The sequence below is a fragment of the Bos taurus genome, chromosome 18 (genome assembly GCF_002263795.3).
Source record: "Bos taurus isolate L1 Dominette 01449 registration number 42190680 breed Hereford chromosome 18, ARS-UCD2.0, whole genome shotgun sequence".
Lineage (NCBI taxonomy): Eukaryota > Metazoa > Chordata > Mammalia > Artiodactyla > Bovidae > Bos > Bos taurus.
The window spans coordinates 1488100-1510641 of record NC_037345.1 but is presented as its reverse complement, the minus strand read 5'-3'; the positions used below and the strand labels follow the sequence as shown (position 1 = coordinate 1510641).

Genomic DNA, 22542 nt, shown 5'->3' with positions numbered 1-22542 from the left:
TGGCAGCTCCAAGACCACCCCCAGCAGGGACGTAACTGAGGTGTTCAAACACATGGGTCCTGGCACGAGCCCCGGCCACTCCAGCCCCGCCCACACAGAGCCCCCTGCCCCTCCCCGGGTCTGGGACGGTGGGGGCAGGGCGCAGGCGGGGCGGGTGCTGGCTGCAGGCACTGGAGGAAGCCAGGAGACAGTGGTGTTAATTACAGTACAACTTTATTAATACTGGGATCTTCACAGTGCATTTGTTACTTGTAGCAGTGACTATTTAAATCAAGGGAAGGGTGGGCTGCAGGAGGTGGGGGGGGGGGGGGGAGGAAAGGATAATTTATCCAAAACAGACAGAAAGAAGAGAAACAATGGTTTAGATGGCATGGGGGCTGGGGGCGGGTGGTAGAGGGGAGACAAAGTGAGTGGGAACCAGAAGGGGAGGCCTAGGGAGGGGAAATAAATTAAAAAAAGGAACAAGTTAACAACAGCACCAGAAAAGTTACTTCAGTCAAAAGACGCTTTGAATAGAATATTTCTCTGTACAAAAAGAAAAAAATGAAACAAACGTAAAGAAGTTCCCCAAACCAAAGTTTGTGACATGGGATGGTTGGCTCGGATCCTGAAGGGGCGGGCCTACTTGGCGGTCACTAGAGGGATGAGGCGGTCAAGGGGGTGGAGGAGCTATGTACAGCCCTGGGGGTAGCCTGGAGGGGGGGCCCCCGCAGTCTAGGTGAGGGGTGCCTGTGCCATGCCCACCCCCTCCCCCCGGGTCCCTGAGGCCACACCCCTCCTCAGGGCAAGCTCTTCCTCATGGGGACCCGGGTACCCCGCCCCCCCCCCCACTGCCCCTTACCCTGCTCACATCAGAAAACCTGCGTCTTAAACCAGCCGACCTGGGCAAACCCTGGCGGGGCGGGGGGCAGTATACACTCTGCCCCCAAGCCTCCGAGTGCAGGCCATCTGCTCCCCCGGCCCTCCTCCAGGTGTGGTGAGCTCAGCTCAGTGAGGCTCCTTTCTCTGACCTAGCGACTTACAGGTACCGTCCTTCACCCACCTCTGGGGAGCCCCTCAGAGGAATCCCTGGTTCCCCACACCCTCCTGGCGGCTGTGCCTAGACCCGTTTCCGGCACAAGAACTACCAGGAGCCCTGGGTCCATCCAGACCAGGAAGAGCCAGCTCTCCTGACCCCAGGAGCCCCTGCCCCGTGACCCTGCCAGCATGGCTGCTCTCAGCGGGCCTGCGGGTCACAGGAAGCCCTCCGCTTGCCCTTGGCACACGTGCTTTTACCTGCTTAGAGTTGGCGCAACGTGCTGTGCGGGTGGAGGGGTGCACTCCCTCCACCTCAGTCCTGCCACCCGGGACCACCCTGGGATGGCATCGCCTCTGACAACAGTCAGGGCCAATCTCCCCCAGCAGCCCTCCCCCCCTTGGCCTGCAGCAAACGGGTGGGAGACCCAGCCTCCGGCCCCTTCCCAGCGCATTGTGGTTTTGCTCTGGATGCTGCAGAGAACACCGACCCCGCCCCCTGGCCCCCAGGAGCCGTGCAGGCCCTCCTCCTCCTCCCACGGGCCATCAGGCCACCGAGGGGCCCTCTGTCCCTCAGGCACTCTTGGACACACCCTGTACCGTCTACCCTGTCCCCACACGCAGTCCTTGTCCGGTCAGCTCACTTTATTATATATTCATAAAAGAACCCACCCCCCACCCTCTCCAGTTTCAGTCCCTGACCCAAAGGTAGCTGAAACTGTCACCAGAGTTAAAAGTCCCCACGTGCCCGGATGACGATGGGATCTGAGCAGCTCCTGGGAGGCCGGTAGGCCGACAGCCTGGCCTCCGCAGGCCTTCCCTGTTGCCCCGCCCCAGCCGCATCTGCAGGCAGGCAAGCTGTCTCAGGGGCCCCACCCTCCTCCGGGCAGGCACCCTGCACGTCCTCCCCAAGAGACTCGACTTGGGCCCCAGGCCCCCGTCCCCAGTAGGTGGGCTGGCTCTTAACTTCACTGGCCCCCCAAACGGCCAGCCGCTCTGTGGAGCCTCTGATTAACCCAGACACTGTAGCCCTCGCCCCTCCATGGCCCCCCGGCCTCCCTGTTGGAGGAGAGCCTGGGAGAGGCAGAGATGAGGGGGGGTGACAGGGGGTGACAGAGAAGGACGTGGGGGGGGGGTGCCTTGGCCAGGGGCTGGGGGCCACCGTCCCCAGGGAGATGGGGAGGCGCTGGGCCGGGCTGCCTGAGCTGTGCACTGCGGGCCCTGCCAGGTGGGTAGGCCCCTCTGCTGGGGGCACGGGGCACGGCTCTGTGGCTCGCCCTTGTGTGGAAAGGGCAGGACCTGGCAGGAGGGAGAGGAGGGGCAGAGTAGGCAAGAAAAGGTTGAAACAGGCTTCAAATCCAGTTCAAGGCCCGCAGGCTCCGTCCTGGCGCAGTCTAAGAAGTCACTTCCTGTTTAAACCATGAAATCCAAGCTGGGTTTCTCCTCCCAGTAAAGTGGCTTTGACTCGTGTGACTTAAAAAAAAGAAAAAAACCTCGCCTGGCTCTGCTCACTCCTGACTGTGCCTCTGCTCTGAGCCTCCGCGGCCCACCGGCCCGGCCCCCTGCCTTGGCGGGCCGGGGAGTGGGGCGGGAGGCGCCATCACAAGATGCGGGGCGCCGACCTGTCGTTGGTGACGGTCCTGCGGAGCCGCACCCCGCGCCGGATGGCCACCAGCATGTCTTCGGCCGGAGGCTCGCCGGGGGCGGCGGGGGGTGGGGCGGGCGTCCCCTCCGCGGGGGCGGCCGACAAGGCGGAGGGGAAGGGGAACTGGCCCTCGGCCAGCGCGTGGGCGCCCGCCACCAGCTCCCCGAGCTTCTCCACCAGGCTGTGCCGGTTGGCGGCCAGCTGCTGCTGCTGCTCCTCGTCGTCCTGGGCCGCCAGCCCCGCGTAGCCGGCCGCCTCTGGGGACGGGCTGCCCCAGGCCGTGTTGGGCAGGCTGAGCCTCTTTGGGGAGGCCTTGGCCAGGTCCGGCGCCAGGGCTGCGGCGGCCTCGTCGGTGTAGAAGACGCACTCCTCGCTGCCCGCCCGCGTGGGCCCCACGTAGCCGGGGGAGTCAGGCACCGTGGGCGTCTTCACCGGCACGATGGGCGGCCGGATGGGGATGGGCCCGGCGCTGGAGAGGGCGCGGCGCACGGTGGGCTTGGTGGACGGGGTGCGGCGGATGGTGGCCACGCCGGGGGGCGCCCCTGAGGCGGTGGGCAGCCCCGCGGTGGAGGCTGGACGCTTGGTCTGGATCAGGCGGCGGTAGTTCTGGGCGATGTTGCTGTTGCGAGGGATGGTGGACGACTTGTCGAATTCGGGGGGCCCCTCGCCGTCTGCATCCCCGTTCACGGAGTAGCAGTCGTAGTCAGAGCCTAGGGTGGGGTGGGGCATGGGACGCGGTGGGCCCAGAGCCTGGGGGCCGAGAAGGCGCGGCCCCGGCCCGAGCCCCCGGGGCCTACCTTGGGAGGGGATGGTGTCCTCGGAGCACGAGGGCGTGGTGGTCTGCGTGCTGTAGCCGCTCGAGTACTGCAGGGAGTCCCGGCTGCTCTTCTGGTGCTCTAGGCTCAGGCCGCGGGTCAGCACCATGGCCAGGTCGCTGGCAGCAGGGGACACCTCCTCCCCGTGCTGAGGGCAGGAAGACCGCAAGCTGAAGCCTCACTCACGCTTCTTGCTCCGCCCGGCCGGGAAGGCAGTCCCCCCAGGTGTTCCGGGCTGGCCCCGTGACCACTTGCCGGGCCTTAGAGCTGGCCTGGGAGAGAGGGGGGCCCAGCCGGGCCATCCCGGGAGCGGCCCTCACCTTGGCTGCGATGGTGGCGGGGGACATGCGGGGTCGTGGGGCCTCCTCTCCACTCGGGCCCGGGGCGCCCCCGCCGGCCGGGCCCAGCTCCGGGTCTCGCAGGAGCTCCACGCGGTCCTTCCTCCGCTGCAGCGCGGTGCCTGCGGGCTGCTCGTGGGGGCCGGCCTTGGCCCAGTCCTGTAAGGCAAGGCGGGCGGGTCAGGAGGCCCCTGCGCCCTGCTCCTCATGGCCGAGGGCAGAGCACAGAGGGCACTGTGACTCCCCAGCCCCTCCTGGGCTCCTTATCCTGCAGGAGGGAGGAGGTGAGCGTTTGGGGAACGGCTGCATTGGGGCCCAGGAGGTTTCTTTTGTGCGAAGCGGGTGCCTACGCATACCCCTCTGGTCGAACCTGGACCCTCCCTGAGTGCCTGGGCAGGTGGGGGGCACTGACCGAGGTCGGGGAGCTGCACTCGCTAACGGACTGGCAGGTCTCCGAGGCCTCAGAGGACGCGGAGCTGGAGGACTTCTGCATGCGGAGGCGAGCGGGCAGGCGACGGGGCAGGGCGGCAGGAGGGTGGGGAGAGAACACATCGGGTTATGGCGCCAGCACGTGGGGGACCCTGACTCAGGCCTCTACGGCCTCCCCGCCCACACCACGCCCTGCGCCGCGAGCGCCTGCGCAGAAAGCAGCACCCAGAGCGCACCCCACCGCCCCCACCGCAGACCTACCCCACCGCAGCCCAAGAACCACACTTCTCTAAGAATTAACAAGACTGACTGCTGCTGGCCTGCATGTGGCGAGCAGGGAAAGAGCGATGCTAAGGTCGGCAGTGGGGTGCTGGCTTGAGCTGCGGGGGGATTTGTCACCGTTCTCTCGGAAGGGCAGGCCTGGGGGGAACGGAGTCCAGGGTTCCATCCTGCGAGTGTTAGGCGGGGCTGCCTGTTAGGTGTCTAAGCCCAGGTGCAGTGCCGGCAACTGTATTTAACAATCTGGAGTTTAGGGAGAAGTCAGGTTTGGAGCCACAGATCCAGCAGCGTGAGACAGAACCAGGTGACGCAGGCAGTCAGGCTGAGGGTGGTTAGAGAAGGGGTTCAGGGACGCCAGGCTCCCCTCAGTGCCTGGGAAGGAGAGGACAGCCCAGTAAAGAGTGACAGGACCTGCGAGCCATGTGGGAGGAAGACCGCAACAGGCACCTGTCACAGAAACTGGGGAAGAGCCCTGTGCGCCAAGGAGGGAGGGCCAGTGGTGTGGGGGCTGCTGGGGGTCCGGAAGATGGGCAAGAGGGGTGTCCATGGAGACCCCCAGAACTGAAGACAGGACCGAGGATGCCTGGAGGCTCCTGCTCTGGACAGTGGCAGGGACCAGGTACCCTGGGAGGCCCCCAACTGAAAATAAGAGAAAGGCTGAAGAAAAAGGAAGCAAGAGCAAAGCAGGACCATGAAGGTCCCCAGGGGCAGAGGCAGCCTCAGCACTGTGGTTGAGAGACTGGGTAAGTGCCAGGTGGAGAGCCCGCCCGACTGCCGCCCGGAATTAAACCTGGAAGGGGACTGGTCAGGTGCAGCTCTGCATGTCCTGTGCCCACCAGGGCACATTCTCTAAAGCATCCTGATTTCAACTCCCAGACTTTTTTAGTTTATGATGAGCCAAGATGACCAAAAGAAAACTAAACTCTGTAAGTAAGGATTCAAAGAAAATAATAAATACATTGAGAGTTTTACCAATATAATTGCTAAAACAAAAAAAGAAAAAAATGTTTGGAAAACTCAGTGGAAAAATTCAACACCCATTCATGGAAAACACACTAGTGATAGAAAGGAACTTCGTTCATCTCATAGCGTTATCTACAAAAATATCAATTCTTTTCTTTCTGAGGCTGGAGAAAGATAAAGATGCTCACTATCACCATTTCTATTAAGTACTGAAGTCCTAGCAGTGCAATAGAGCATGAAAAAGAAGTAAAAAGGAGTAAAAAGCAAAAGGACTGGAAAAAAAGAAACTGTAAAAGACCTGATTGTGTATGCAGAATATTCATTCTATGATTATCAGAACTAACAAGTGTTTTTAATGAGGTTATTGGATACAAGATCAACATACAAAAAAAAAAATTTCTAAATATCAGCAGCTGAAAAACAAGTAAGAGACTCTGAAAAAGCCAAAATAATTTAAAATAGCATCAACAAATATCAAATACCCAGGGGGGAAAAAGCCAGTGGTAGACGTGCAAGATTCTCACATGAAAATTGCAAAATATTATTGAAAGAAGGTAAAGCCATAATAAAATGTAGAGACATATGTAATCCCAGGCAGAATCCCAGGGATTGCTTCTTTTAAAGTGGAAAATAACAAGCTAATATTACAATTTATAAGGAAATGCAAAGGGCCAAAAACAAGTAATATTGAAGAGTAACATACCTAGAGGACTTTTATTACCAGGTGTCAGGATTCTGTATAAAGTTACCATAATTAAGACGGTGTCCTACTGGTACAAGAACAGACAGATCAACCAGTGGAACAGAATACAAACTCCAGAAACAGCTACACATTCAGACACCTGTTTTATGACGAAGGTAACACACTACAGTGCAGTAGAGGAAAAAGATGGTCTTTGCAATAAACTGTTAATTAGATATCCATATGGAAAAAAATGACTCCTGCAGTTCAGTCGCTCAGTCGTATCCAACTCTTTGTGACCCCATGGACTGCAGCCCGCCAGGCTTCCCTGTCCATCTCTCATACTAACACACACACACACACAGTCAATTCCAGATGACCTGCAGATCTGAGTGAAAAAAGGTAAAAGAAAAAGGCTTTGCAGGGAATTCCCTGGTGGTCCAGTGGTTGGGACTCCACACTTCCATGCTGAAGGCCCACCTTCAATCTCTGCTGGTTGGGGAACTTCGATCCCACAAGCTGAGCAGCAGAGCCAAAAAAAAAAAAAAAAAAGCTTTTGGAAGAAAACATCTTTGCGACCCTGGAGTACACAAAAATACTGCTAACAGGACAGAAAAAGCACTAACAATTGGAAAAAATGGATAAATTAGACATACATTAAGAACTTTAGAATTTTACATTTCATGCAAAGATGGGCTCGATAAAGGACAGAAATGGCATGGACCTAACAGAAGCAGAAGATATTAAGAAGAGATGGCAAGAATACACAGAAGAACTGTACAGAAAAGATCTTCACGACCCAGATAATCACGATGGTGTGATCACTGACCTAGAGCCAGACATCCTGGAATGTGAAGTCAAGTGGGCCTTAGAAAGCATCACTACGAACAAAGCTAGTGGAGGTGATGGAATTCCAGTTGAGCTATTTCAAATCCTGAAAGATGATGCTGTGAAAGTGCTACACTCAATATGCCAGCAAATTTGGAAAACTCAGCAATGGCCACAGGACTGGAAAAGGTCAGTTTTCATTCCAATCCCAAAGAAAGGCAATGCCAAAGAATGCTCAAACTACCGCACAATTGCACTCATCTCACACGCTAGTAAAGTAATGCTCAAAATTCTCCAAGCAAGGCTTCAGCAATATGTGAACCGTGAACTTCCTGATGTTCAATCTGGTTTTAGAAAAGGCAGAGGAACCAGAGATCAAATTGCCAACATCTGCTGGATCATGGAAAAAGCAAGAGAGTTCCAGAAAAATGTCTATTTCTGCTTTATTGACTATGCCAAAGCTTTTGACTGTGTGGTTCACAATAAACTGTGGAAAATTCTGAAAGAGATGGGAATACCAGACCACCTGACCTGCCTCTTGAGAAACCTATATGCAGGTCAGGAAGCAACAGTTAGAACTGGACATGGAACAACAGACTGGTTCCAAATAGGAAAAGGAGTACGTCAAGGCTGTATATTGTCACCCTGCTTATTTAATTTATATGCAGAGTACATCATGAGAAACGCTGGACTGGAAGAAACACAAGCTGCAATCAAGACTGCCGGGAGAAATATCAATAACCTCAGATATGCAGATGACACCACTCTTATGGCAGAAAGTGAAGAGGAACTAAAAAGCCTCTTGATGAAAGTGAAAGTGGAGAGTGAAAAAGTTGGCTTGAAGCTCAACATTCAGAAAACTAAGATCATGGCATCCGGTCCCATCACTTCATGGGAAATAGATTGGGAAACAGTGGAAACAGTGTCAGACTTTATTTTTTGGGCTCCAAAATCATGGCAGATGGTGACTGCAGCCATGAAATTAAAAGATGCTTACTCCTTGGAAGGAAAGTTATGACTAACCTAGATAGCATATTCAAAAGCAGAGACATTACTTTGCCAACAAAGGTCCATCTAGTCAAGGCTATGGTTTTTCCAGTAGTCATGTATGGATGTGAGAGTTGGACTGTGAAGAAAGCTGAGTGCCGAAGAATTGATGCTTTTGAACTGTGGTGTTGGAGAAGACTCTTGAGAGTCTCTTGGACTGCAAGGAGATTCAACCAGTCCCTTCTGAAGGAGATCAGTCCTGGGATTTCTTTGGAGGGAATGATGCTAAAGCTGAAACTCCAGTACTTTGGCCACCTCATGCGAAGAGTTGACTCATTGGAAAAGACTCTGATGCTGGTAGGGATTGGGGGCAGGAGGAGAAGGGGACGACAGAAGTTGAGATGGCTGGATGGCATCACCGACTCAATGGACGTGAGTCTGGGTGAACTCCGGGAGTTGGTGATGGACAGGGAGGCCTGGCGTGCTGCGATTCATGGGGTAGAGAAGAGTCGGACACGACTGAGCGACTGAACTGAACTGAACTAAAGGGAGTAAAACAGCAACGCACAGACTCAGGATTATCAGATGAAAAGACTTGTAGCCACAGTGTATAAGAAGTTCTACAAATCAACAAGAAAAAGACGTACAACCTAGTAGAGAAAAAGAAACAGAAGATCTGAACATTTCCTTCATAAAAAAAAGATACGTAGCCTTTAAATGTATGAAAAAACATACAACCTCATTAGTCATTAGGGGAATGCAAATTCAAACCACTGGGCACTGTTACTATAATACCCACCAGAACGGCTAACATGAAAAGAATGTCGGACACCGCAGGCTGACGAGGCGGGGGAACAGCAATAAATCAACTGCTGTGCTCATCCTGCCCTTCTGACTATGGGAAGGCATGAGACACACCCAAAACGAGCGACATTCTACAGAACACATGGCCGGTATTCAAAAGCCATGGAGAAGGGACCAAGGAGCCATCGCAGACCGGAGAAGCCTAAGGAGACACAGTGATAGTACGCAGTGCAGGGTCCTGTGTCAGAGCCTGGACTCCTGGACCGGGAAAAGGATGCCAGTGAGAAAGCTGGCAACATGTGAAAGAGAGTCTGTCAGCGAGTTAACAGTGTTGTGCCGTGCTAATTTCCTGGTTTTAAAACTGCTGATAGTTACATGGGATGCTAGCATCAGGGGAGACAGTGCAGAGGCCGGGTGGGAACTCTGCTCTTTTTAGAGATTGTCTACAAGGCTAGAGTTATTTCACGATAATAAAAATAAACCTTAAGGGATAGGTTAAATTGCTGTAAAATAGAGAAAAGGTACATTGGCAGACAGACCTGAAGAGATGATCCAGGGAAACAAGGAGATGAGAGATGTGAGAGGAGACAGACACAGAGACCAGACAGGAGCGAGCAGAGTGGGAGTGAGAATAAGGAGAGAATGCTCGCAAACTCCTAGAACGGGTGAAAAACCTGAATGTGCAGACAGAGGAACACAAACCACCAAGGGAGATTAAATGAGCACAAATCCACAACCAGACACGTTGCAGAAAAACTCAAGTGACCAGAGAGAGAAGTCAGGTCACTCACAAAGGCACAGCAGCGACGGAGAGCAGAACTCTCAGCCGGCAACAGAAGCCAGAACGCGGGGAAAATACCCTCGGAGAACACACTCTCCTCACAGTGTGGAGACAAAGCAACTGGCACCCAGCGCTGCATCCCTGGCAAAACTAGCTTTCAAGGAAGAAGAAAAAAAATGAAGCATGTTTATAGAAAAACAAAACCTGAGTTTACTGCTACAGACCCATTCTAAAAGAACTTTAAAGGATGTATTTTACTGCAGAAAGAAGCAAAATGACCTTAAAAGGAGAAAATGAACAAAAAAAGTATAAACACATATGGGTAAATCTAACAGATACTTACGTATAAGATAATGATGACCTTAAGAAGAAAAATGTCAATTGTAGGGATGATAAAAAAAGGAGAGAATAGCATAAAATAGCTTATAAGGGGAGGGGATAGGTGACCAAAATTAAAATATATGTTAAGGTCCTTGAATGATTCAGGAGCCTGGGTTAGGACTTTGCTAAGGATGCGTGGTAAAATTTCAAGGTAACCTGTATAAGAAAGGAAAAAAGTATAACTTAAAATCCAGTAGAAGGAAATAATGGGGGAAGAAAAAACAAACAAAAAGCAAGAAAAGAAACAAACGAAGCACAGATAAAGCAGAATGAACAGAAATAAAAAAGAAGTCTAAGTATGCCAGTAATATCGATAACTGTGAAAGGACTTAAAAATGTCAGTTAAGAGACAGAGATTGTCAGCCTGGATAAGAAAAGAAAACCTAGGCATATGCTGTTTACGAGAGACTCATCTAAAACATAAGGACATAGTGAGTTTAAAAACTAAGAGATAGGAAATGATAACGTAAATGTTGAGCTGAAGTAGCTGCAGTAAAATCAAACAAAACAGACTCACTCTATGCTAGAAAATGTACACGCAACAGAGGGTCAGCTACACCACGTGGGGAGACTCAGTTCACTGTGAGTTAACATTTTAAAGCTGTATGGACCTAACAGTCTCAAAAGCGTACGCACACACGGATAAAGGACACAGGAGAATGAATTATTCTAGCTTTTCCGTTAAGGAAAGCTGACGCAGACAGGACTGAGTGGGGAATGAGACGGAGGCGGTCGGTGTGGACAAGTGTCCTGAGCAGTGTTGCTGTGAAGGAGAGAAGAGGCGGCTGGAGGAGACTGTGGAGGAAGGGAGGCCTTTTAGACGGACGGTACCGGAGCATGTGTCTGTGTGCCGACAGGAATGAGCCTGCTGAGGAGGGCAGTCTGGGCATGCTCTGGGCACATCCTGGGCAAGAGGGCAGACTACAGAATGCTGGGCTCAGAGGGCCGGGCCACGGTGGGCACCTGGGCACGCGGCCTGACCTCCCTGTCTTCTGCTCTAGCTCCTCTGGTCCCTCTCACAGAGCCTGAGGGTCTGAGCCTGCCTCTGAGGGTCTGAGCCTGCCTCTGAAGGGGTTCTCACGTTCAGGGTGAGAGCGGGGGAAGATGCCTGTAGATCCTGGGGCTCCTAAAGATGCCTCCGTGGGGCACCCACCCCATCACAGCCAGCCCTGGCACGGGGGGTCCCAGGGTCTGGAGCTGGCAGGCTCCTCCAAACCCTCCCCCGCCCTGCCCTGGGGCAGTGGGCTCAGGCTGGTCCTGGACGCGGTGGTCCTGGGGGCCTGCAGGCCGCTCTCAGCCCTGGCACGGGGGTCACGGGGTCTGGAGCTGGCAGGCTCCTCCAGACCTTCCCCTCCTCTGCCCTGGGGCAGTGGGCTCAGGCTGGTCTGGGGACGCGGTGGTCCTGGGGGCCTTCGGGCCACACTCAGCACCTGTAGGGGCCCCGCCCCACAGTGTGGATGGCCTGGGGCTGGCATGAGCTCAGCAGACACCCCTCACCTGGCTGGTGATGTCTGAAGGCATGGGCGAGGGGGGCTTGGAGTAGGTGGCTTCCTGGGAGACGAAGCCGGAGTCGTGGGAGGAGACGCTGGAGAGGCGGGCGGCAGGGGCGGGCTGCGCCAGGCTGCGGTAGCGACAGGCGGGACCGGGTGAGCACGTTTGGGCGCCCCCGGGCCAGGGGCCTCCGCCACCCTTGGCGCTGCTCCCGCTGCTGGGGGCGCTGGGGAGGGAGGGGGCACGGCGGCCGGACAGGGAGACACAGGGAGCGTTTGGGAGGCAGGGGGACACACGAGGGTGGGCAGAGAGGAGGGGCGGGGGAGGAAAGACAGGGTCAGACCAGGCCGAGGCCACGGGCCAGAGCAGCGGGGTCCCCGACTGCGGGCTGGGGGGCGGGCCCCCACTGCCCCAGGAGCCTCCGCCAGGCACCCCGAGCCAAGGCAGCCTGTCTGCCTCCCGCACCGCCATTATGAAGCGGAAACCTCAGCCTGACGAGGAGGAACGGAGTCAGTTAGGCTACAACTAGACACGAGTCTGACCCTGATCGTCTTCTCCGAATCTGGTATTTGCCATGAGATCCCGACTGAATGTCTAGCGTGGGGTGCTGGTCAGCACAGGTCCTAAACTCACCATCACCCTCCCCCGCTTCACTTCTGTAGCTCATCCTGTCTGCATCCGTGTCCAGGCTGGGCAACGCTCCTGGCAGTGAAGGTCACCATCCTCCTGAGCGTGACCCGGGAGGCCCCTGGCCCCCACCCTTGGCATGGGTGACCCCTGGGATCAACCTCCCTCCTGTGTCAGTCACCCACCCGGGGTCTGAAGAGCCTCCAGCTGCTGTGGACCATTCTCTCCCTGCAGGAGCAGCAATAACTCTGCCTGGGTCACTGCCCATGGCCTGAGTGCCCAGCCAAGCTGCTTCTAGAGAAAGAGTGCCCAGTACAGAGGGGTCTCCCCACCAGTAACCTGTTCTGTGCTCAAAGCCCCCCCGCAGGAAGCCTTGAATCTAGACCCCTCCCAGGAAGCGCCCCTGACCCCGAGCCTGCCTGCTGGTCAGGCAGGACCCCGGCCCCGCCCTGGCCCTGCACAGCCCCCAGGGCCAGCTTGGGCTGAGGGTTGGCCCTGTGGCAGCTGCCCAGGCGCAGCTCTCAGGAACCAGCCAGGCCGCAGTGCCCACAGGCAAGCTTAGAGCCTCTGCATACGCTCCTGAAAGCCTCCATGGCCTTCCCCACCTCAGATTCTTCCTGCTGCCCAGACTGTGCTAGGCCTGGCTGAGCTGAGAGGTTAATGCTGGGATTCTGTACCTCAGCTTCCCTCTCCATTGGAACAGAGACGACATCATACTGGATAGAATGGTATTAGGATTCAATGAGGAAAATGCAGAAAGCATTTAACAGGCAGCTGGCGAACCCTCTGCTGCTGCTGCTGCCCCGCAGCCTGTCCCTACGCCTGCGCTAGCAGCGGTCATGCAGTGCGAGTGTATTTTCCCTAGATTCCTTGATGATGCAGCAGTTGCATGAATTCTGGGGCCACAAAGCAATTCCTGATACACTTCTGGGCAGGGCTTCCCCCATTCCTTTTCCCTGCCCCCTGCCCAGTCCCCCACTGACCTGCACATGCTGGACTTCCGGGAGCTGGAGCTGCTAGGCGATGAGGGTGGGGTCTGGTATGACCAGCTGTAGTCTGAGCCCTTCAGGTCTGTGATCACCTGGACAGGGACATGGCTGGGGTCACTGGGGGCAGCCCAGCCCCGAAGAAAGCCTCATCACTTTCCTGAGTCTCCCTCCAGAGGGCTGGCGGGGTCTTCCCAATTGAGAACCAGGCCCCAGAGGAGATCTTGGGGAAACGGAAGCCCTCTGTGTTCCAGCCTTTTCCTAATGCCAGCTCCTCACTCAGGGACAAGAGGCAGGGCTGCTAGAAAGCGGGGGGATGCCGGGGAGGTTGTGCCCTCTCTGCTTCTCAGGGATGCTGGCCCAGCCAGGACACAGAGGAACCTGGTGCTCCCGAGGACTCCTTGGGGCTGGCGGAGGAGTCAGACCAGAGTGGCCATGCAAGACCATGGGGTCCAACCCTGGCTCTGCTCTGCCCTCAGGCAAGCCGCTGCTTCTCTCTGAGCCTCAGTTTTCTCCTGGGAAATGCAGCTGATCCTTCCTGTCTTAGAGGGCGTGGAGGTGACTGAACTAGGTGACCCGTGGGAAGGGCTCGGCTAGGGCTGGGCGCACAGTGAGGCCGAGTGAGAGGAGCACCACGGCGCTGTCAGGGAGGACTGCCCCTGGTGTGGTGGGAGCACAGGGGGCAGCTGCACGTGTGTGCATGGGGCTGGCGGGTGTGGGCATGGAGGCCGGAGGCACCATCAGGACTGGCTTGCTCGGAGCCTGGCCCTGCGGATCCGGGACGTCCAGCCATCTGCTCTGTGTGAGGCCCTGCTGGGTCCTGGGCACACACCCTGCTCGTGTGGGCAGGTGCCCCTAGAACTCACGGGGGTGGCCTTCTGTGCCTAGCTGATCCCCCCAACGTTTTCCCATTGCCTCCTCCGTTGTCCCCAACCAAGGCGGGCCGTCCCCGGGGCTGGCCGCACCTGCTCGCTGGCGGGGGGCAGCTTGTGCGGCTCCGCGGTCAGCACCACCAGGTCGTCGATGATGCCCTGCAGGTGGGTGATCTCCCCCAGCATGGTCAGCTCGCCGTTCTGACGGGGCAGTGAGTCAGCCTCCCGGGCCTCCCTGCCCGGCCACCCCTCCCTCGCCCTTCCCCCCGGCCCATGTGGCTTGGGCCATGGTCCTCAGGACCTCTCGGGATTTGTGAGGGCCCCTCAACTGGCCCAGTCGTGGAGATGCTAAGAAGGCCTCTGTGTCCCCGCGGGACCCACCACCACGGGCTGCAGGAACGTGATGAAGGTGCAGAAGCGGCCACGCTCCTCAATCAGGGCCCGGCGCACTGCCTGCTTCTCTGTCTCCTCCAGCAGCAGGTACATGTCATTCACATCCTGCAGGGCGCTGTCCAGCTGGGGCTGCAGGTCTCCTTTCCCTGGGGGTTGGGGAGGAGAGGCCGCGCTGGGGACGCGGGCCTGGCTTGCTGCATCCAAGGCTCAGGCCCCGAGGTGGGATCCCTGGCCGTGAGGCTGGGCACTTCCGGGGGAGCCTGGGGACCGGGGAGGGCAGCTGGGACGCCAGGGCTCGTGGAAAGGCTGGTCCCCAGCGCAGGCAGAGAGGACAGACAGGCACACAGGAAAGACACCAAAGCTGCAAAGCCACCCAGTTCCTGGGGCGAGCAGAACCTTGGGCAGCCCTGGGGCCACCCGGAGCAGCTGTGCTCAGTGGAGTCAGGCGGAGGCCTCCGGGAGAGCAGAAGCTTCTGCCCCCAGGGACACCCTCACTGCCTGTGGGGTGAGGCGCCTCCCCTCCCGGGCTCAGGGAGGGGGCGTGGAAGCTGAACAGAGTAGAGCATGGGGCAGGGCTGCAGGCCAGGCCACGACGGAGGCGGGGTCCAGGAGCGCTGGGGCTGGGCCCAGGGCATGGGAAAGGGGGTGTCTCACGGGGGTCCCCACTTGGCTCAGGAATGATGCACAAGAACAGCAGGAGCGACACAAAGATGCAGCAAAAGAACCACAGAGAGCGAGAAGAGAATGGAGAGGAGACAGCGAGAAGGGCGTTGGGGGCGTGGCGGAGCAGGAGGGAAGGGCCCGGCGACTGCCGGGCTGGGGCAGCCGAGGCCTGGCCCCCTACCCTGCCCACCCGCCCTCCTGGCCTGGCAAACCGACCCAGCACAGCCCCGGCCTCGGCCCCGGACCGGAGGACTGTGCCCCAGCCCCTCCCTTGCGGACCGACCACCTTCCTCGCTCCTCCTCGGCCTGAAGAGGTTCCTCCAATGGCCCTGAGCTGGGGGAGACAGACAAATGCGACAGGGACGACAGGGAGGGAGAGCAGCTCGGGGGACGGGCATCTGACTTACCAAGTAGCTCTACAGGAGGGGTGGGGAGAGGAGAGGAGAGGAGAGACAGAGAGAGAGACTGTGTGAAAGACAGCCGGATGGACAAAGCCGCTCCTGGGGGCGGGGCCTCCTGCAGCCTCCCGAGGAGGGGGTCCAGTCAGGCACAGGCACCCCCTCTGCCCACCCCAGAAGCTGGGGGCCCTGTGTCCAGCACGGGGTGCCTCAGGTCGGACGCTGCCCTGGGCGACCCCACGGCCGTCGGGGACACAGCGCGGGGCTGTGCAGGGGCCCGCGGGGCTGCGCCTCTGCAGCCGCTCGGGGCTCACCTTTGCGTGCTTTCTTCTGCAGCTTCAGCGTGTCCGAAGACTTTTTCTTGATCTCGTGCCGCGCTCTTTTGTACTCTGTGCAGAGGGAGAGAGAGCGGCGCTATGACAGGGTTTCTGCCAGTGGGGAGCTGGAGGGCGCGGCCAGGCGGGACCCACCTTTTGCGTGATCCTTGTCCAGCTGGTTGGCCGACTTCTTCCAGTCCTCGATGCGCTCCTGCAGCGGGTTGATGAGGCTCTCCAGCAGCGCGCTGAGGGCAACGGCAACGGAGGGCAGGTCAGGGTCGCCCTGAGATCTTCCCTCGACCCCCACCCCCAGCGCGGACGCACTCACTTGGTGAACTGCCGCAGCTTGGTCTCGATGCTGCGGTGGCGCATGCACATGCGCGTGAGCGCCGAGCCGATGTCCCGCGTGGCCCCTGGGGGCAAGCGCCACGTGGGCGGGGCCGCCGGGCTCCTGCAGGCCCGGCCCGGGCCACGCGGGGGCGCGTCTGGCCCAAGAGCCGAGCTCGCAGCCCGCCGGCCCTGAAGTCCCCATCCTGCGGCCCCGCCGCCGCCGCCGCCGCCGCCGCCGCCGTGCCCCTCCCGGCATCCCCATCTCTCCACTCCGCCGGCCCGGCCCGGCATCCCCATCCCGCTGATCCCTCCTGCGACCCCGCCGGCCCGTCTCCGAGGGGTCAGGTCAGGACCTGTCCCCGTAACCCCAGAGGGGAGAGGCCCACACCAAAGATGGTTCAAGGAGCCAACAAAACCCCTCCCTCCCAGAACCCCCTCCAGATGCGCCCAGATGCAGGCGTGAGGGTGCCCGTCGCCTTGGTCTCACCAGCCAAGGAGGCAGGAGCCCCAGGTCCCACTGCTCGGACCGGAAGGCCGCAGAGCCAAGGCCAGCAAGGGAACCTTCCCCTGCCCCGTGCCCCGAGAAGGGCAGATGGGGAGAGAAGCCACAGACTCACCTACGGAGTGTGAACACCGTGGCTGAGAGGTCAATCCAGCTACCTGGCAGCGAGACAGACCCCCCTCACACTCCCCTCCCCCACCCCCGAACATCCCTGTCGCCTGTCACCCGCTCCTGCCCAGTGATGAGAGGCTCCCTCTCTCCAGAAAGCCTGCTCCATGAGCCAGCAGGACCCAAGGTCCCGTCTCTGGCCCCGGGTCCTCTCCGGCTCACACCCACTCAGCTGTTCGGAGTGCAAGTCCAAGTTGGGCCGCGTGCCCTCCCCACCTCGGGTGTTGGTGGCCATGTCGGCCACTTTCTGGAAGGCGTCCAGGAAGGCCACAGCAGCCAGCACGGTGGTTCTGGGGAGACGGGCGGGGGGCGGTCAGTGGGGGGGTGGCCTTGCGCCCCATCTCCTCCCCAGCTAGGGCACCCTCACCTCAGCTGGGAATGCAGCTTCGTGGCCTTGGAGTTGAAGTCCTCCCAGATGGGGTAGGAGCTCTGCGGAGGGGATGGGAGAGGCAGTGAGCCGCCATGAGGGCTCCCCCCGGGCCGGGGCCCCTCATGCCTGGTCTAGACCCCGGGCCGTGTCTAAGACAGCAGCCTCGCCCCTGTGGAGAGGGGGCTTCCGGGGTTCCTCTGGGGGCAGACACGGGCATGAAGAAGGCCTGGCCCCAGAAACAAGCACCTCTGCCTGCCCCGCGCTCCCTAACAGTCAGGAACCCCGGGCACTGTGAGCAGTGGTAGCCCACATCCTCAAGGGGGACGGAGACTGGGAGCGGCAGGCCGCGTCTCCTTGCGGGTGGGAGGGCCTGGGGGGGACTGGGCTGGCCACACTAGGGGCACTGTGTCCCCCGGACACAGCCCTGGATGGTCCACACGACCTGGGGGCAGAGGCACAGTGAGCCGTGGTGGAGCTTGAGACATGCTGGGTCTGAATGAGGGCCCCGTGACCCGGAAGCTGCTGCCAGCCGATCTGCCCATCACAGGCCAGCGGCCGGGGCTCCCAGGCCCAGGGGGACCGCGGCTGCTGCGGGGCCTGGCCAGCCTGCCCGGGACAGTCAGGCCCAGGCTGAATGGGGCCTTGTGCAGCCAACAGAGCCACCTTTCTCCACCCCCAGCTCCCCGCCCCTCCTGGGGACACAGTGTGGCCTTTATCCCAGCCTGGCCCAAAGCTCTGAGCTGGGAGGGGGTTTCCCAGTAGTGAGGCCGGGCTCCTGGCGATCAAGTTGTCCAGTGTGATCAGCGGGCTTTTCTGGCTAATGGGCCTCCCATGGCTGTTGGGTCCCGGCCCAATGGCCCTGTGGAAGGAAGCCTTGATCCTTGAAAAAGAGCCCCAGGGCAGCGAAGCCCCAAGGTTCTTCTGACCTTCCCTTCCATGTGGGATGGGGTGCTGGGAGCCAGGGCTTTTCCAGTGGGAAGGGGGAAGGCAGAGACCCCAGTTGCCAAGGCCTCAGAGGCAGGCTCTGCCAGGCTGGAACCCCAGGGAGGCCAGTCTGCTGCAGTGGGAAGCACAGGGCAGCTTCTGGGATCGTCAGAAGCACCCTCCCCTCCCAGCCCGGCCCAGCCAGCGCCCAGGGAAAGCAAATATTTGAGAAGTTCACAGGCTGGAGCGGGAAGGCAGAGGCGGTGGGTGGGCTGTCTGTGCGGCACAGCCTGGGGTGAAGGAGCCTGGGTCTCCCCTGGCACTCCTGAGGACTTGGCACCACCCCGCTCTGCACCCCAGCCCTAGGCTGTGCTGAGACCTTGGGGAGATAACGCCATGGGGGCAGGGGTGCAGAGGCAGCGGTCCTGGCCCCTGGGGTCTCAGCCCCTCAGCAGCCTCTGTCTGAAAGCTAGGGGCTGGGAGAAGTGGGGGAGACAGGTCTGTACCCCACTGTGGGTGAGACAGGTCTGTGTACTGAAGTCACACCCTCACAGCCTCCGCCCCGAGGCTCACTCCATCCGTGGCCCTTCCAGTCTCGGTCCTCCTTGGGCAGAGGGGACAGGGTGGGGGTTGGGGGGCCAGGCCCAGCCCCTCCTCAGCAGGTGGACAGGAGCTCCTGGCCTGTAAGGGCCCACTGGTAAGTCACGATGACCCCAGAGGCGAGCTCGAGGGGCCAGCGCCCAGGAGCATGTCCTGTCTCCGCCCGGGCCTGTGCCCTCAGGCAGGCTGCACCCAGCTGTCAGGCAGGCTCGAAGCCTCCGGACTCGTGGTCTTGATAGTGACGGGGACTGCGACTGGGGGTCAAGAGTGTGGTGGGCCAGGCGCCCGGCCGAGCGCTCTCACTGTGGGGTCACACTGAGTCCTTACAGCAACCCTGTGAGGCGAACACTGCTGTCACCACCCCCATTCTACAGATGAGGAAACTGAGGCTCAGAGAGATTAACTGGCTGGTCCATGGCTACCGAGTGTGGGGTTCAGGCTCTGATCCCAAGTCTGACTGGTCACTGCATGGCAGGGACACCCCCTCTACTTCAGGGTCTGGAAGGTGAGTATCTGGGTACCCAGGGTGGGGAGGGGCGGGGACTGCAGAACTGGGAGAGCAGCAGGCGGCTCTGGGGGGGCAGTCACACGCTCGTCACAGGGGGTGCTCAGGTGGGCGGGCCCCAGGCTGTACAGGTGAGTGGCCCAGGCTGCACCCCGGGAGAGGAGCTCTGCGGGAGGCTCCTCTCTGAGCCTGCTTGCTCCCCTGTGAGATGAGGGCGGGAGCAGGCTGGTGTGGAGACGCCTGGGAAGCACTAGGTCAGGACCTGGCACACAGAGAGCACTTGGCTAAGACTGCGGACAGAGCGAACAGGCGGTCTCTGGGCCTGCGTGACAGTCCCCACTCTCGGGGGCAGGCAGATTGTGACCCCATTTCCGGAAGGTGCAGGCTGAGCCCCCGACCCCCTCCCAGCCCTGTCATTCCCGGACAAGTTCTTGCCCTTCTCTGAGCTTCGGGGGGCATCTGGGCCACTTAAATGAGGCAGGGCAGGCAGGGAACGCTCCCGGGGCCCCCTGCCCTGAGTCGGTGCCCCTCCAGGCCCCAGGGGCAGCCCCCCTCCCCTCCTCGGCCACCCCCATGCCAGGCTCTGGACCTGCAGCCCTGAGCGGGCTGTCATGGGGCCTCGCAGGCAAGTTCGGTCTCCTCACCCTGGCCACCTTCCTCTGTGGAAACCCTGCTGCTTCTGTGGCTCAAGCCACTGAGCGAAACAGCCAGAAGCTGTCCCCCAATTCCAGATGACTGGCCTCCAGGCGGTCCGCGTCCCTGCCCTGTCCCTGGCCCAGACACAAGCCTGTGTCACAGGCTGGGGACTGGTGGGGCTCGGCATTACGCCAGGTGAAACCTCTCCCAGTTTGCCTCCCCACGTCAGAAAATCCTGAGCCGCTTGCTACAATCTGGGCCCATCTCCTTCGTCTCATCCCCAAGTTCCTTGCAAATTGCCTGGAGACGGGGGAGACGGTCCTGCCTGCTTCTCTGAGTGAAAGCGGCTGCGGAGGCAGTGTGTGTGGTGAGGATGCCAGTGGGACAAGGTGCGGGAAGGAGCTGCTCCGCCAGCCCCGGGAGTGGTTGGGGGAGGGTGGTCTGGAATGGGAACCTGGTGCCAAGGCTGCGATGCTCACCGGGCAGGAAGGGCTGCTGAAGGCAGCGGGAAGCCAGCACTCGGGGGCCAGCAGAAGGGCTTGGAGGTGGAGCTGGGGGGACAGGGTCTCAGGGAGCACCCTGTGTGGGGCATCGAGGGGCACCTATGCACGCTGCCAACCCTGCAGTTCTACAGGAGGGTGGCCCCGGGCCTCCTGGGGGTGGGGGGCACAAGGATCTGGCAGCCCCCCGACGGCCTGCCTGCGCACTGTGGTGTGTTCCCCCAGGGTCTGCGATGTCACTGTAGGATGCCAGGCTGTGTACCAGGGAGGGTGAGACGCGGGGGGGGGGGGGTGCTCTGAGGAGTTCCATGTTCCCCCTAGCCTGGCCACCCTGCCCCAGAGCAGAAGGGGAGAGGCGCGGCCTGCCTGCCCCGGGCCTGTCATTGCGGTCGGCCCTCCTCTCTGCCTAGTCAGCTGGGCCACCCCGCCAAGCCCCAGCCTCTTTGGGGGCGAGGACCCCCTCGTTCCCCGGATCAACAGTGACGGATGAGGTCGTGGGCTGGTCCAACAGTCTCCTTAGTGACCTTGAGCCATTCCCAGCCTCGGTTTCCCCACCTGGTGAGCCAGCGTGGGCCAGGAGTTGGTGGCCCGCTGAAGCCTGACCTTGGGCCATCCGGGAGAGGGGCTGGAGCTGAGAGCCTGGAGCAGCCGGCAGCCCTCCCCTGGGGCTGCTCCCTCAGGCCCACCTTCGCCCTCCTCCCTCCAAGGCGGGTCAGAGGCCTTGGGGCCCGGGCCACTCCTCACACAGACCGTGGAGTCCTGGAGCTGCTTTGGGGCGCGGGCAGCGGGCGCAGAGGCAAGGCTGGCAGGGAAGGAGTTAACGGTTCCCTGCTTTATTATTTTTCGCTTCTTTGGCGGTGACAGCATTGTCTGGGCTCCGGGGCCGTCGGAGTCGGGGAAGGGGGCCCCGGGGGTGGTAGAGGGTGGAGGCCGGAGAGACCCAGGACCCTTTAAAGGGCCCTGAGTCGCCCCCGCAGCCAAACTCCCATTCATGGTTTGGGGGTCTGGGGCGCGGGAAGCCCGCGTGTGCGCAGACTCAGGTCGGGACCCCAAGGGGGCGCTGCGACCTGGGCGACCAGGGGCATGGACCTGGGTATCGCACGGACACCCAGACACATGAGTGCCCACACCCCCCACGACGGGCGCCCGGAGACCAGGGCGCACGGCAGACGCAGGCCAGACGCGCTCAGACAAGGGCACACAGACGCGGGGCCTCACCGACACGGCGGGACGCGGCTGCCCGCCGCCACGCGTCCTCAAAGGGGACACGCACCCGCGCCGCATCCGCGCCCGTTACCTTCATGTCGTTGACGATGGCCTGGAAGAGCCCGCCCAGGGCGCCGCACTCCTTCTCCGCTGTCTCCATGCTCGGGCCGGGCGGCGGCGCAGGCAGGGCGCTGGGACCCGCACCGCGGCGGCTGTCGCTGCGAGGCCGGGCCGGGCCTGCCGCCTCCGGGCCGCGCTCAGCGGCCGGCCGCACCGCGCTCGGGGGTCGCGGGCCGCCGCGGGGCGGCGCGGGCCATGTTGCGGCGGGGCTGGCGGGCAGCGCGGGGGGCGCGGCGCGGGCGGCGGGCGGCGCAGCCTCGGCGCGGGGACTGGCGCGGCGGCCGTAACCCGAGCGCGGAGGCCGGGGCGTCACGTGGGCGCGGGGGGCGGGCCGCGGGGAGGGGTCTGCAGGGAGGCCGGGCGGGCGCCGGCCCATTCACGCCCGGAGCCCGGGCTTTGAAATCCGAGCCCGGGCGCGGCCAGACAGGCAGTCAGAACAGGCCCGACGGGCGCAGGCGCCGCCGCGGGGGCGGTGCTGCCTGGCTTCCCCGCGGGGGTGGGGCCGGCGGTTTGGTGCCGCCCCGTGAAGGGGCTCACCACCACCCTCCAGCCTTTGGTCTAGGGCTGTCTGTGTCTCCCCGCGTTTTCAGAAGAGAGGAGCAAGCTGAGATCCTGACGCGTCCCGTGTGATGGACAAACCCACACGTAGCAGGGGCGTACGGTGTCCCGGAGGCCGCCCGCCTTGGGACATTTTACCCCAGGCACAGGAGTTTGGACCTCCCCCAGTTCTCTGGCTCCTTTCCAAGCAGGGCCCGTGCTGATGCCACCTGCACAGGGTGCCCCAGGCCGGACCTCTGGGGATGGTGGGGTCCGGTCCTCAGGGTTTGGGGCCGAGCGGGACCAGCAGAGCAGAGGCAGATGTGTGATCTGTGTGATCTCATTCCCTCTCTGATGCCTGGGTACATACATAGGAGGATGCCATGGTGAGTTCAGCCTGTCTTCCTGTCCTGGAGACTCCAGACAGGGAAACCCACCCTCCCAGGCCTAT

The 22542-nt window shown here is 60.4% G+C and overlaps 1 protein-coding gene across 2 annotated transcripts; it reads right to left on the bottom strand.

Annotated features, from left to right (window-relative positions):
* Positions 1-194: 194 nt before the first annotated feature.
* Positions 195-21873, bottom strand: MTSS2 (MTSS I-BAR domain containing 2). Of its 2 annotated transcripts, none has more exons than XM_024978875.2 (14): positions 21526-21873; positions 17061-17122; positions 16910-16983; positions 16022-16106; positions 15847-15938; positions 15691-15765; positions 14304-14461; positions 14016-14123; positions 13048-13145; positions 11444-11663; positions 4225-4299; positions 3795-3971; positions 3457-3622; positions 195-3369 (listed from the first exon to the last, which is right to left on the bottom strand). In XM_024978875.2, the coding sequence occupies exons 1-14, from the start codon at positions 21592-21594 to the stop codon at positions 2615-2617; spliced, it is 2214 nt and encodes a 737-aa protein (XP_024834643.1). In that variant the 5' UTR covers positions 21595-21873; the 3' UTR covers positions 195-2614. The 2 variants fall into 2 exon arrangements, with proteins under 2 accessions (XP_024834643.1, XP_024834646.1); XM_024978878.2 differs by having other exon boundaries at positions 11444-11567.
* Positions 21874-22542: the final 669 nt, after the last annotated feature.

Excerpts from the sequence above, each read along its gene's own strand:
- MTSS2 (XM_024978875.2), bottom strand. The coding sequence starts at position 21,594 with ATGGAGACAGCGGAGAAGGAGTGCGGCGCCCTGGGCGGGCTCTTCCAG. Across the intron at positions 3,623-3,794 it reads CCGCCACCATCGCAGCCAAG|CACGGGGAGGAGGTGTCCCC; the intron begins GTGAGGGCCGCT and ends TCCTGCCCTCAG. Across the intron at positions 3,370-3,456 it reads GGACACCATCCCCTCCCAAG|GCTCTGACTACGACTGCTAC; the intron begins GTAGGCCCCGGG and ends ACCCCACCCTAG.